The sequence below is a fragment of the Coffea arabica genome, chromosome 11c, assembly GCF_036785885.1.
Source record: "Coffea arabica cultivar ET-39 chromosome 11c, Coffea Arabica ET-39 HiFi, whole genome shotgun sequence".
Classification (NCBI taxonomy): Eukaryota; Viridiplantae; Streptophyta; class Magnoliopsida; order Gentianales; family Rubiaceae; genus Coffea; species Coffea arabica.
This window is the reverse complement of record NC_092330.1, coordinates 45,587,019-45,599,570: the sequence shown is the minus strand read 5'-3', so window position 1 is coordinate 45,599,570 and position 12,552 is coordinate 45,587,019. Positions and strand designations below refer to the sequence as shown.

At 36.3% G+C, this 12,552-nt stretch overlaps 1 protein-coding gene across 2 annotated transcripts; it reads left to right on the top strand.

Moving 5' to 3' along the window:
* Positions 1 to 2,029: 2,029 nt before the first annotated feature.
* LOC140016816 (ADP-ribosylation factor GTPase-activating protein AGD3-like) lies at positions 2,030 to 12,526 on the top strand. Of its 2 annotated transcripts, none has more exons than XM_072070774.1 (19): positions 2,030 to 3,180; positions 4,303 to 4,379; positions 5,023 to 5,123; positions 5,271 to 5,341; positions 6,004 to 6,066; positions 6,808 to 6,852; positions 7,485 to 7,550; positions 7,642 to 7,689; positions 7,802 to 7,897; positions 7,979 to 8,020; positions 8,414 to 8,629; positions 8,734 to 8,865; positions 8,976 to 9,200; positions 9,337 to 9,423; positions 9,503 to 9,838; positions 10,816 to 10,961; positions 11,053 to 11,146; positions 11,398 to 11,879; positions 12,126 to 12,526. In XM_072070774.1, the coding sequence occupies exons 1-19, from the start codon at positions 3,136 to 3,138 to the stop codon at positions 12,238 to 12,240; spliced, it is 2,487 nt and encodes an 828-aa protein (XP_071926875.1). In that variant the 5' UTR covers positions 2,030 to 3,135; the 3' UTR covers positions 12,241 to 12,526. The 2 variants fall into 2 exon arrangements, with proteins under 2 accessions (XP_071926875.1, XP_071926876.1); XM_072070775.1 differs by having other exon boundaries at positions 2,033 to 3,180; positions 5,271 to 5,334.
* Positions 12,527 to 12,552: the final 26 nt, after the last annotated feature.

Sequence of the window (12,552 nt, the reverse complement as noted above, 5' to 3'; positions counted from 1 at the left end):
AAAATATATTTGCTTACATCATCATTACAATTTCCAACACACCTTTTTATCTTCTCAATTACCTTTTTATCTCACATACATCATATCACAAAAAGTGCTACAGTAAAAATATCTCTAATAATTCACAATCCAAACAAACCAAGCTACTTAATTTGTATATATCTGGCCCAAATTTGACATTAGATTTGAATAAGAGTGCAAAACCCAAACATTATGGATAACTTTTGATATCATTAATTATTTATGTATTCTTATTGCTATCTTCACATGTAAATATATATTTGCTATGTTAAATAAATAAATAAATAAATAAATATATATATATTGATTGTAGTGCTTGAGGATATTATAGATATTATCAGTTTTTCATTCCCATTATTAAATACTAATAATTGCAACCATTGTAATCAATTTTCATTATGATAGGTAAAGTTAAATATATTGGGTTACAGGGATGTGAATTTAGAAGTTAGGTATGGGGGGGGGGGGGAAGGAGGGAAGAAAATGGTGAGAAGTTGAAAAGTGGCAGGAAAGGTTGAAAAAGAAATATGGATTATGAGGATGGGCAGAGAAGGGAGAGAAGAAGAAAGGGAATTGTAGGAATATGATCGAGATGACAAAAAAATATTAATAGAGAGAGTGGTACCATGATAAAAGATATGAAAGTCGTAGGAGGCATCTGATGACTAGGTGTCCGATAAGGGAAGAGAGAGATGATGGTGATTTTTAATAATTTTGAGAATTCTAAAAACACATATTACGGAGATTTTTTTTTTAATATACATTAAAGTTTATGAAAAATGCTAATCTAAATGCATTCAACAATTATAGGGGCACAAGATAGGAGAAAGATTTTTTTTCTAAAAATGGAAGAAAATAAATTGGTTATAATTTATTTTTTTATATTATGAGTATTGATATATGAGTATAACATAATATGTTTTGACAGGAATTGATAAATTGACTTTTTTTAAGAAGACTCTTCTCACCTTACCACCCAACCTAACCCTCTCCTTAAATGCGTTAACAATTCTTTTATCATGTAAATTATTATAGATTAATTTTTTTTCAAAATATTAAGCATCACTTCTTTAAAATTTTTAGTATATATATTTATTATTCTGTACCATAATATATAAATATATACAATATCATTTTGATTTGAAATATAATCCCGTGCATGCATAGCACGGGTCAAAACACTAGTTAAGAGTAACTTCGGAGGAGGTTTCCTACGTGACTCGAAAAAAAAGGAGAAAATAGGAAGAAAGAAAAAAAAAAAGTCAAAAAGTACATAACTGTGTTAAAAAATGTGGGACACCCACAACTCTGCCTCGTATTTGTTTGATTCCCTGTGCCTTTGGTGAGGCTAACACTCAGTAGTATGCCGCTGATCTTCTGCGGAATGGGCTAAAAAACAAAATTTTTAAAAAAAAAAAAAACGGACGGGTGTGTTTTGATAGACGTTAACTGTTACTTATTATTTGCATAAAAGTTATTTGATTTGTATTATAAATATATTTTTTCAATCATATCGTTATTCTTATTATTATTATAAAAAGTGCTGCATTTAATTGTTGGAAATAGTAATACAGTAGTGCGTGCTACTCCAAATCGAAACACACTCGCGCGGACGGCCACCGGACGAGAGTAGTAACTTGTAAGTATGCGCTGGTACGGCCACCGGACGAGAGCTGTAGTAGTAGTAGTAACTTGTAAGTATGCGCTGGTACGGCCCTAGTCATCGGTCAGTAAAAAAAAGAAAAAGAAGAGAAAAAGAGGTTTGGTGTGGAGACTGGAGAGCTGTCTGTCTTCGTCCTTTTTTTTTCTTCTTTTCTTTATTCAAAATCAAAGTGCGTGGGAGTGTTTGTCTGTCTCCTTGTCCCTCTCCTTTTCCTTTTTCTTATCTATTTAAAAAAAAAAAAAAGAAATCTTGTAGTTTTACGGGATTGCAAAATACTACTCCCATGTTTCTACTGCTACCAAAATAGTAGTAATAGTAGACCAGACTCTAGAGTCCTGAAGAAGAAGGAGGAGGAGGAAGAGGCGGGTCTCCTCCGCATTTTTTCATCCTCTATCTACTGACTTTTACTGCTACCAGTATATTAGTAGTCCATTAAGGTGTACAAAAAATCTTTTACTAGTACTTTTGTTTCTTCACTTCTAAATGCTTTTCTAGTATTTTGTGCCGCCCGCTATCTTTCTATCTCTATGGTAGTATAAGCGTACTAGTTTTTTTTTTTAAAAAAAAAAAAATAATAAACAAGGTAGTACTAGTACAAGTATTACAGCCTCAGGCCCCAAATGAATGAATGCTTTCGGGCAGTAATGACTCATGATTTGGTATGATGAAGAGTTGAAGAAGAAGAAGAAGAAGAAGAAGATTTACATGGCAGTATTATACAGTGCAGTGATACTACCACCAGCACAGCATTCTAGTTAGTAGTTACCGCTCCTCCTCCTCCTAGAAGCTTTTCTTCTCAGCTCTGCTGCTTTCCTACCACTGCACTGTGACTTGTAGTGGTATAACTTTCATTCATTTCCTCCCCCAACACCTTTCCCCTTTCTTCTATTTCTAGGGTTTCTCTCCCCTTTTTCTCCCTCTGGTGTTTTGTACCGGTACTAACCCCCACCACCATCACACAAAATCATTTCACTTTTCCCAAAGCTCCTCCCTCTTTCCCATTTCCTGTTTTCAACCCTCACATTTATTCACTCATCCTTCTCCTTATAATCAAAAATAAATTAACTTCTCCAGCTGATACTCTCCGCTGCCTCTCCTAAAATTAATTTACTAGTGGATGCTACTTGTACCCACTCACATCTGCCCAACTTGCTTAATGATGCTGATGGGCGGCTTCTGGCTTTTCCGCTTTAGTTGGTTGGATGAACAGTAATCTCTGAGATCGGAGTCTCCGCCTAATCAATTCCTTTTCTTAATCCAAAAACCAAGCCACACCCGGAAAAAAAAAAAAAAAAAAGAAGAAATCTTTCCCCGCACTAGAAAACTTCCAAGATCGAACTTTTTCCCAAGCCGTTTGTGTTAAATGTTGTTGTACCCCGCATCAACTCAACTCCTATGTTAATTAAGAATTGTTGGCAACAACAAAAACCGAACTTTCGATTTTTGCCAACATGCATTTCGCTAAGCTTGATGACTCTCCCATGTTCCGCAAGCAGGTAACACAACTTCTTTTTTTTTTTTTTCCTTATTTCTCCCACCTCCCCCTCCAAAATTTCTTTGTTTTCAGCTATGCAATGCCTCACTTTCATGGAAGACTTACTCCGTCTTGTTACCAACTTTTCAGCTTCGACTTATTTTTTGTTTTTAAAAATTTTGTTATTTATTTGTTTGTTTATTTAGCTTTTGCTTTGTTGTTAATCTCCATTAGCTTCTTGATTGTGCTTAAGTAGCTGAATGTTGCTAATTTCTTTTTTCAAGTATCTTGATAATTTAGTGAAGATTTTTTTTGGAAAAAATTTTAATTGCGGTTAAGCGTGATTGTCGACTTATCTTAGGCCACTTTAATTGTTGCTAAGTTTTAGATTTCTAAATGAACTCTGCGTGAGAAGGGATTTAAGTTTTAGTTTTTCTCAAACTTGTTCTGCTGTATGATATGTACACACACACACACACATAGTATTTTTTGTTTTTTCAACAAATTTTCCTTCTGTAACTGCATTACTTTATTCAAGGGATTACGAGTACTACTGGCATTCTGCATGTAGTCTGAGACATTCTGATACTGGAATTTTCAATTATCCATGTCTCAAGCACTTCCTTTGGAATTTGATTTTCCATTGGACGAGCTTTTTTCCTATTTTTGTCCCCCCCCCCTCCTAAGCTAGCTTCAGGTAGTTAGAGGAAGTTATTAACCATATACAACTAAAATCTATCGTTTCCTTCAACTAAATTAATGTAAAATGATTATGATGCCTTGCGGTTAAGGATGACCATTAAAGACATCCAGGTTCAACTATTGAATTGGGGCTTCAATTATCTGAGATGACATATGTTTGATAAGGTTTAACATCCACATGAATATTCCTCAATCTACTTCGAAAGCTTTAGGATATATCCTCTTGGCAACTAAGGAGAAACTATTTCATGAGCTTCTCTGGAGTTCAATCTTGGGAGGCATTTCCGAAACACTTTTTTATTTTAATTTTTTTTCCAATTTTTGTGGTGAAACAGACATGTGCATTTCACATTACTGTATTTTTGTCATCCCTTTGTTATTGTCAAGGATTTCTGGAGCGATTGATTTTGTTTCCCTTTTCCATCACTTTTCTATGGACTAGATACAATGCTCTGAGGAAAGTGCTGAATCCTTGAGGGAAAGATGTTTGAAATTTTACAAAGGCTGTCGAAAATACACGTAAGTATGACTTTGTTTCTGTTTGACCTTTTGCTGCGAAGATACTTAGTTTCGTATCTTTTCTTTTTATTTTTATGTTTTGGCTTTACTTTTTTGGGATGTAGCCTAACTTGCTGTGGGTTTGTTGACCTGCACCCAATTTTGTTCCAATTTGTTCCTTGGGACAGAGTTAACATATTTGAAGTGTTTGTAGTATAATTTAGAAAATAACAAATCAACTGTTCTGTTTGAATGCCCTGGTGGTGTTATATGCTATTTGTCTTGGAGTGCTTCATGCTGGCAGAAGTATTTATATTGATTCTGAACTCATACTGAGACAGAAAAAGGAAATGTAGATTTGCATTTGCGAAATCATTTAAATACGCCTTCTAAAAGTCGAATTTTAGCAAGACATGGTTCTTCAAATTTATACGAGTCAAAGGGAATAGCTTTTATCTTTTGGTGCTACCTAAGGATATCCTTTTTTATAACTTACAAACTTCAGTTATACAAAGAGTTGACAGAAGTCATGAAAACCAGCTGAGTTTTGGGGACAATATAGGTTAAGTGTGCCTAACTGAAGCCCATTTCTGTTGATTTTGTATTTACCTTTTCTTGTTCTTCCATTAGGCTTTATATGAATGCCTTTGTCTTAAATTTGCAGTGAAGGACTTGGAGAGGGATATGATGGGGACATTGCTTTTGCTAGTTCCCTAGAAACTTTTGGTGGTGGGCATAATGATCCCATTAGTGTTGCCTTTGGAGGTATGCTGTATTTGCTCAAGGCCCCTTTATTATTCATCTGAATCAGTTCAATTCATATTGTTTTCTCTTTTGTCCATTTCAGTGTCAATAACTTAGAGGCTGTACGTGTATAATCCAAATGAATGCTATGGACTTTTTAACTTGCAGGTCCTGTCATGACAAAATTTACTATTGCATTGAGGGAGATTGGAACGTACAAGGAAGTCCTTAGGTCTCAGGTTAAATTTTTCTGTACTTCCTTAATTTTCTGTAATTCCGCCTTGATGAAGTTGCAGAAATGGAATTTAGAGCATGCAAGAGGAATTTGAGGGTTATCAGCTACCTTTGGGTGCCTTTTGTCCAGTCCATGTCTTGAACGTTCTATTCATTTCTCTCTTTCCTTTACTGCTCCAAGCCCCTCAACTCTGCTATTTTTTCCCCCTTGTAGTAGTTATTACCTAAATGGGTAAACTCAGCTTTATATTACATGAGAATAATCTCAAGAAATATTTTCATACTCCTTTTCATTTAATACACTGCAAATGATTTTTACAATCTTCCTATTTACTAGTCTTTCTACTAAAGTAGGATCAAATTCATACATTCTAATCTATAAAATATTAAACGTAAGCAAGCAAGGCTGAAAGCTTTATAGTCTTGACAGTGACATGATTTGCTGATTCCCCGTTAAAGAAATTGATGGTTAGCAACTTTTATAGTGTTACTTGAATAGGATGTGTTCTAAATTCTTTTAATCTGAAATAGTTTAATGCCAAAGCTTGAAGGAGTTAAATGGAAAGAAAAGAAAAGATTTATGAAAATGTTGCATATTGATGGTTTGCAGTTGTTGCCTTTTGGGTGTTTATTTTCCTGATTCACATTTTACTCTACTTTTTTTCAGGTTGAGCACATGCTAAATGATCGATTGCTGCAATTTGTCAATATAGATCTGCATGATGTCAAGGTACTGTGTTTGGTCAATCTTCTTAATTTGATGCTTTCATTGTTGTGGACGACTGCAAATGCTTCCATGATAAGAAATATTTGTGTTTTGATTTGTTGTTTTCTCCATTGGGTTTCCATATAACTATACTGAACTACTAGTGGAGACATCGTGCCTAATTATAGGCTTTAGTTATCTGATTGTCCAGTAAATTGTTTTTTAGTGGTATCCAATGACTTCCTACCGTTGTGATTGAAGTTTTGCATATGGTAATGATGTTATCTGGCTGAATGATAATTCTTTCATTGGCGCTTACATTGTCGCGTCTAGCATAAGCACAAGGGTTGCTCTATGAGATGAATTCAGCTGGTAATGGAAAAAAGTAGCAACTGGCATTTGAGTACTCATAGAATGATATATGCCATTTTCAAATTAATCTCTGTATATCTGTATATATATATATATATATCTCTCTCTCTTGGCTCTTGATGACTTACTTCACTTTGTCGGTTCAAGTAAAGATTGATCATATTCCTTAAACATGTGTGCTTTGGCTTGCAGTTTGAGATAATTTGATTTAAATTTCAAAAATCAAGTCAATTTATGTGGTCCATCTTTCATCTTCTCCCCTTTTCAGGACCTTTACTAATTTTCCCAAGTGTTACCTTGTGATGACAGTTCATATTTTTTGATTCATCAGATAATTTGATATTTTCTTGTAATTTGTTATTTTTTGGTCTAAGACTTTTTCTTAAAATGCAGGAAGCACGGAAGCGTTTTGATAAGGCTAGCCTTCTTTATGATCAGGTGTTTTTGCCCTTTCAGATGCTTCTGGTTTTCTTTTTAATGGCACAAGTTTTGAGGATAATCTTGTTCTTGCATAAAAACTCTTTCTTCAAGTCAAAGATTAGATTATAGCTTCATTTTCCCCTTTGAATGCATTAATTTGATGTCATCTTTATGACACTTTGAAGTAGTTAGCTATAAATACATCTTCATTTGTCTAGAGTGCCTAGAGTTTACTACTGTTATTGTTGGTAGACTGGTAGCTTATTGAGTAGCTGCATGATGATCACGTATGTCTAGTTAACAGTGTTAACTTAATTTTGAAATCTTACATGAAATTAATCTGGGTTTCCAAAATGTAAAATCTGTGAGCATGATGACGTGCTGTTGACTGGGCCATCTAAAAACTGGCATATGTGGTGGGCAGGTTGCAAGTCCTAAAGTAACATAGGAAAACTGCTGAAGCAACAGGATCATGTATGAATTTCTGTTGCTATGTTCTTACCTGAAATGGATATTTAGTTGGGCTTATGTAATTTAAGTGTTCTTAATTCTCGAACGGTTCCCTCCCCCTGTGCGTCCACGCTCCCAAAATAGAAGGAAGAAAGATTGGAAGACTATATATAGATTCTGATGTACATTCTGCAATGCAGGCAAGGGAGAAGTTCTTGTCTCTTAGGAAAGGCACAAAAAGTGATGTGGCTACTCTCTTAGAGGAGGTAAACTGAAAGTGAAGAATGAATTATTATTATACTATTCCCTTCAGTAAATTATTCATGCTTTAGACTTAATGATCTGAAATACATCTAGGAGCTTCATAATGCAAGGTCAACCTTTGAGCAGGCGCGCTTTAATCTGGTATATGTATTTGCTACTATTGACACACTCTAATTTTCTTGTTAGAATTTCAATGACAATGAATTCGTCCTATGATCTTGACCATGTCATATTACTTGGTGCAACTGTCCAGGTTACTGCTCTTTCTAATGTTGAAGCAAAGAAGAGGTTTGAATTCTTGGAAGCAGTTAGTGGTACAATGGATGCCCATCTTCGTTATTTCAAACAGGTTTTTGGCATACTGTATTTTTTTAATTTGTTTTTACTATTGCTTTAAACTCTGAAGTTTGCAAAATTTTCTATTGTCTAGGGGTATGAGCTATTACATCAGATGGAGCCATATATCAATCAGGTTTGTCTTATTTCTTTTCTTGGTTGTAGTCTCAGATTCGGTTGTACATTTAAAGAATTAAATGTCCCTTTTAGTTCAGCATGAAATTGTGATGGAATATTGCTAAAAGTGAAGGGTCTGTATAGATGAATATTTAATGTTAAGGCTTTTCTATTCTTTTTAATTGGGATTTTGTATTTGCAACTTTTGTTTGTTTCCTAGGTTGAGCTGAATGGAGGAATTTGACTTGCTGTAATTTTGTGTTTAGTTGTGTCTTAAGTTCTGTAATTTGGACTGGGACGTTGCATCTCTGGTATACCCTATATCATGCAGAACTTTGAGTGAAGAAAAGTGCATGAATGTTGCTTGTAATCTTTTATGACATATATCTTCAATACATATTCATTTCTGCAGGTCCTGACATATGCGCAACAATCAAGAGAACGGTCAAACTATGAGCAGGCAGCACTTAATGAAAGGATGCAAGAGTATAAAAGACAAATTGATCGGGAGAGCAGGTGGTCTTCAAATGGTTCCAACGGTTCACCTAATGGAGATGGTATACAAGCCATTGGTAGAAGTTCACACAAAATGATCGAGGCAGTCATGCAATCTGCAGCAAGGGGAAAGGTTACAGCTTTATGCTGTTTTTAAAGATTTCTAACAAATGTTTTATTTCTTGTTCATCCATGAACATTCTATAATGTATGGAAAACCTTTGGATTTATTGTCAGGTTCAAACCATCAGACAAGGTTATCTTTCAAAAAGGTCATCAAACTTGAGAGGTGACTGGAAAAGAAGGTTCTTTGTCCTTGATAGTCGAGGAATGTTGTACTACTATCGCAAGCAAACCAGCAAACCTTCTGTATGTAGTATTATGGATGGTGTATTGACAGTTGGGAAATTAAATTTCTTACAGTTGATGTATGAAGTATGAACTCACTCTTTGGTGTCCCTGTCTTCTTATGTTCTTAGGGATCTGGCAGTCAACTTTCTGCTCAGAGGAACAGTTCTGAATTGGGTTCTGGGCTGCTGAGTCGGTGGCTTTCTTCTCATTATCATGGTGGAGTGCATGATGAGAAATCAGTTGCTCATCATACTGTCAACCTGTTGACATCAACAATAAAAGTTGATGCTGACCAGTCAGACCTGAGGTTTTGCTTCAGGATAATTTCACCAACAAAGAACTATACCTTGCAGGTAAGGTTACCTTTTTCACCCTCTAACTTTACCAGGACGGTAGAATTAACTTTTAATCTATCTTGCTGATGGATCCTGAAACTTTTGTTAGTGATTTTGAATGAGGACAGTAATCATTCTTTTGCTTGTGGTTCAGGCAGAAAGTGCCCTGGATCAGATGGATTGGATTGAAAAGATTACTGGGGTCATTGCTTCCTTGCTGAGTTCCCAGGCTCCTGAGAGGGTAATTCAAGGAGAGTTGGTTATGGTTTTGTGTTGCTTTTCATGTCATCTTAACGATAGCTCCCTATTATTTATTGTAGTGTTTGCCTGCCAGTCCAATGGGAAGTGGGCACCACCGATCTGCCAGTGAGAGTAGTTCATTTGAAAGCTCTGATTTTGATCATGCAGCAGCGGAGGACTATGCTTCTGAGAGGCTTGCCTCGGTGCATCTTGAACGCCCATTTAGAAATTCACAACAACCTCGATCATGTGTGAAAAGTGAGAAGCCAATTGATGTGTTGCGAAAAGTATGTGGAAATGATAAATGTGCTGATTGTGGTGCCATTGAGCCAGATTGGGCATCCTTAAATCTGGGTGTTCTTGTCTGTATTGAGTGTTCTGGCGTTCATCGCAATCTTGGCGTGCACATATCAAAGGTCTGTTTTATTAGTTTTTGGACTGTGCCCTTTGACATGCTCTTTAAAATTTTGTTTGTGACTTGAACATACATACTCTTTGTAAGTTTATAAATCATGTCTTTATTGACAAGGTTTGCATGTGGGGTCTGTAAAAGGAAAGAAACTCCATGTCAACCAAATGCCTTGTGTGTTCATTCAGGCTAAGAAACTTCCTGAATCATTTTTGGAAAATTTTTCAATAATTTATCAACTCTGTCTCATATGCCTTTGAAACTTTTCTTACTGAAGCTCTTCTGTGAGGTCAGAATTGTAGTTATTTTCATTTATCTTAATTTCACATTTATTTGGTATTGAGGATGCTGCAAAAATTTGAAGTTTGACGTCATTCTTGTTATATGCCAGGAGCTCGAGTTTATTCTACGTTAATGGTTTAGATAGGGTATGGGATTTGTGTAAGTGGCCTATATCGAACCTGGCATTCGTTGAAGGTCTCCTCTCGAGTTTTTACAGGCACATGCCATGAAACCATTCTGCATATTATGTCTTAGCAGTTGTTATAATGTGGGATTTTGTGTCTATAATCTGGGCTAATGTATCTGCACAAAATCAGCCTCCAGTAGCTTATGTTATTCGAAAACTGCATGATTCGTCTTGAATTTGTATGAGTACATTCCAGGGAGCCATTCGTGGAATTGTGTCTTGCTCGTAATTTGGATGCAAAATTTTTGTCTGTAATCTGGACCATGATGTGTATACACAAGATCGCCCTCCCACTGCTTATGCTATTCAAAAACTACATGATCTTCTGGATCAAAATAGTGAGGATGCAGTTACCAAGTAATCTTACTTGATAAATAGTCTGTTTAGTTAAATTTTTTCCTTGAGCGAGCACTCAACCGTAATTCGTATGTCTGGTTCTTTATTATGCTTACATGATGTTTTGGCTCATTTGGTGGATTTTATTAAACTATGCTTCTGCTGTGGTTAATTTGAAGGTGAGATCGTTGACCCTCGATGTGAAAGTATGGGAACCCTCTGTTCTAACTTTATTTCAGTCTTTGGGCAATAGCTTTGCAAATTCAGTTTGGGAGGATTTGTTGCAGTCTAGGATCAGCTTCCAGATGGATCTTGGGCCTGCAGGGTAGATAACTACCTGAATTGTTATATTTCTAAAGCTAATGACCTAGGATGTTGCTTTGTACTCGTATAATCTTATTACTTTTACACTGAAGGTTGTACAAGACTGATAAACCACAATTAATACGCATAAACAAGCCAAGTCCTGCCGATTCCATTTCAACAAAGGAGAAATTTATCCATGCAAAGGTAATTTGTCGTTTTGAATGAGCAAAGTATAAGCATAATGACTGAAATGTGACTGTGCTATACTGTGAGAGTGATGTTGATTATGTTTGTCAGAGTGGCCTGTCCACTAGTAGTTGATATTTATGGAGTCGTGTTCTGAATTAGCAAAACCTGGCAATCCAATTTTTCCTTCTTATTGGCAAGCTGGTAAGTGCTGCAAAGACAAATTTGCTTTTGTAATGGTAACATGTACATCTTTCACCTGGTTGCAGTACGCAGATAAAGCTTTTGTTCAAAAGATTAGGGACATTCGATTAGTTGCACATCAAATCTGGGAGGCAGTTCGTACTAATGACAAGAAAGCTGTGTACCGTCTCATTGTTAGCTCTGAAGCAGATTTGAATGCTGTTTGCGAGGAGGCTGTCTCTAATTCTTCATTGACCCTTGCCAAAGCAATGCTGTTGCAAGAACAGAGTGGCATTGATCACAAGTATAGCTACTTAGAGGCTGAGTCATTGGGCAAGTTGTGCTCGAGTTCTTCCCACATGGCAAGTACTAGCAGAATCCATATGACCGAAGATCTGTCTGGTTGCTCCCTGCTCCACCTTGCATGTGAAACTGCGGACATAGGAATGCTGGAGCTTCTTCTGCAGTATGGTGTGAACATTAATGCATCTGATTCAAGAGGCCAGAGTGCACTTCATCGTTGTGTAATGAGAGGCAAAGCTCCATTTGTCAAGCTGCTCCTTTCGAGGTAATCTTTACAGTTTGGCATACTGCAGTAGTTATATAATGCGGCTTATACACCGAGGGACAAGGAAGCAACAATAATGAAGATTGTTGTATATGGGTTATAGTTTTACACAGTAGTAGCAACTCCTACAGAAACAGCAGCACTCAATTGTCGGCTTGAAAATACTTGCTAATTTATATGCTTCAAGAAGCATTACAATGGTGGTTGTACCGTGCTTGTTAAATCAATCGTGTTCTAAAATTGCAGGGGAGCTGATCCACAGGGTCTTAATGGAGAAGGTAAAACCCCTTTTGGGCTTGCTGTGGAATCAAATCTGGATGACAATGAGATTCTTGCCATGTTGTGCGAGTCAAACGGGTGATGGTGATAGTCTGGAGACAAATTAAAAGTGGTGGGTTCCCAGAGACTGAAGCTAGAGGGAGAGCTCTGCCAGAGAAGATTTTTGAATGTTTTTTTGTAACTGTGATCTCATTTGTTGTAGTGTCTATTTAACTGCACTACCAGTTCAACGGAACGCTGATTAGTGAATGGGGGGAGGTGGTTAAGGAGGCAGTTACTTTGGCATGCCTGATTGTTGCTTCGTGTTGCAAAGTTTGTATGTAGGATCGTAAGGTGAAGTTGTACAAATAGGTTTTCTTTCTTCTTCATTTTTTTTTTTGGTTAAAGGAGAAAA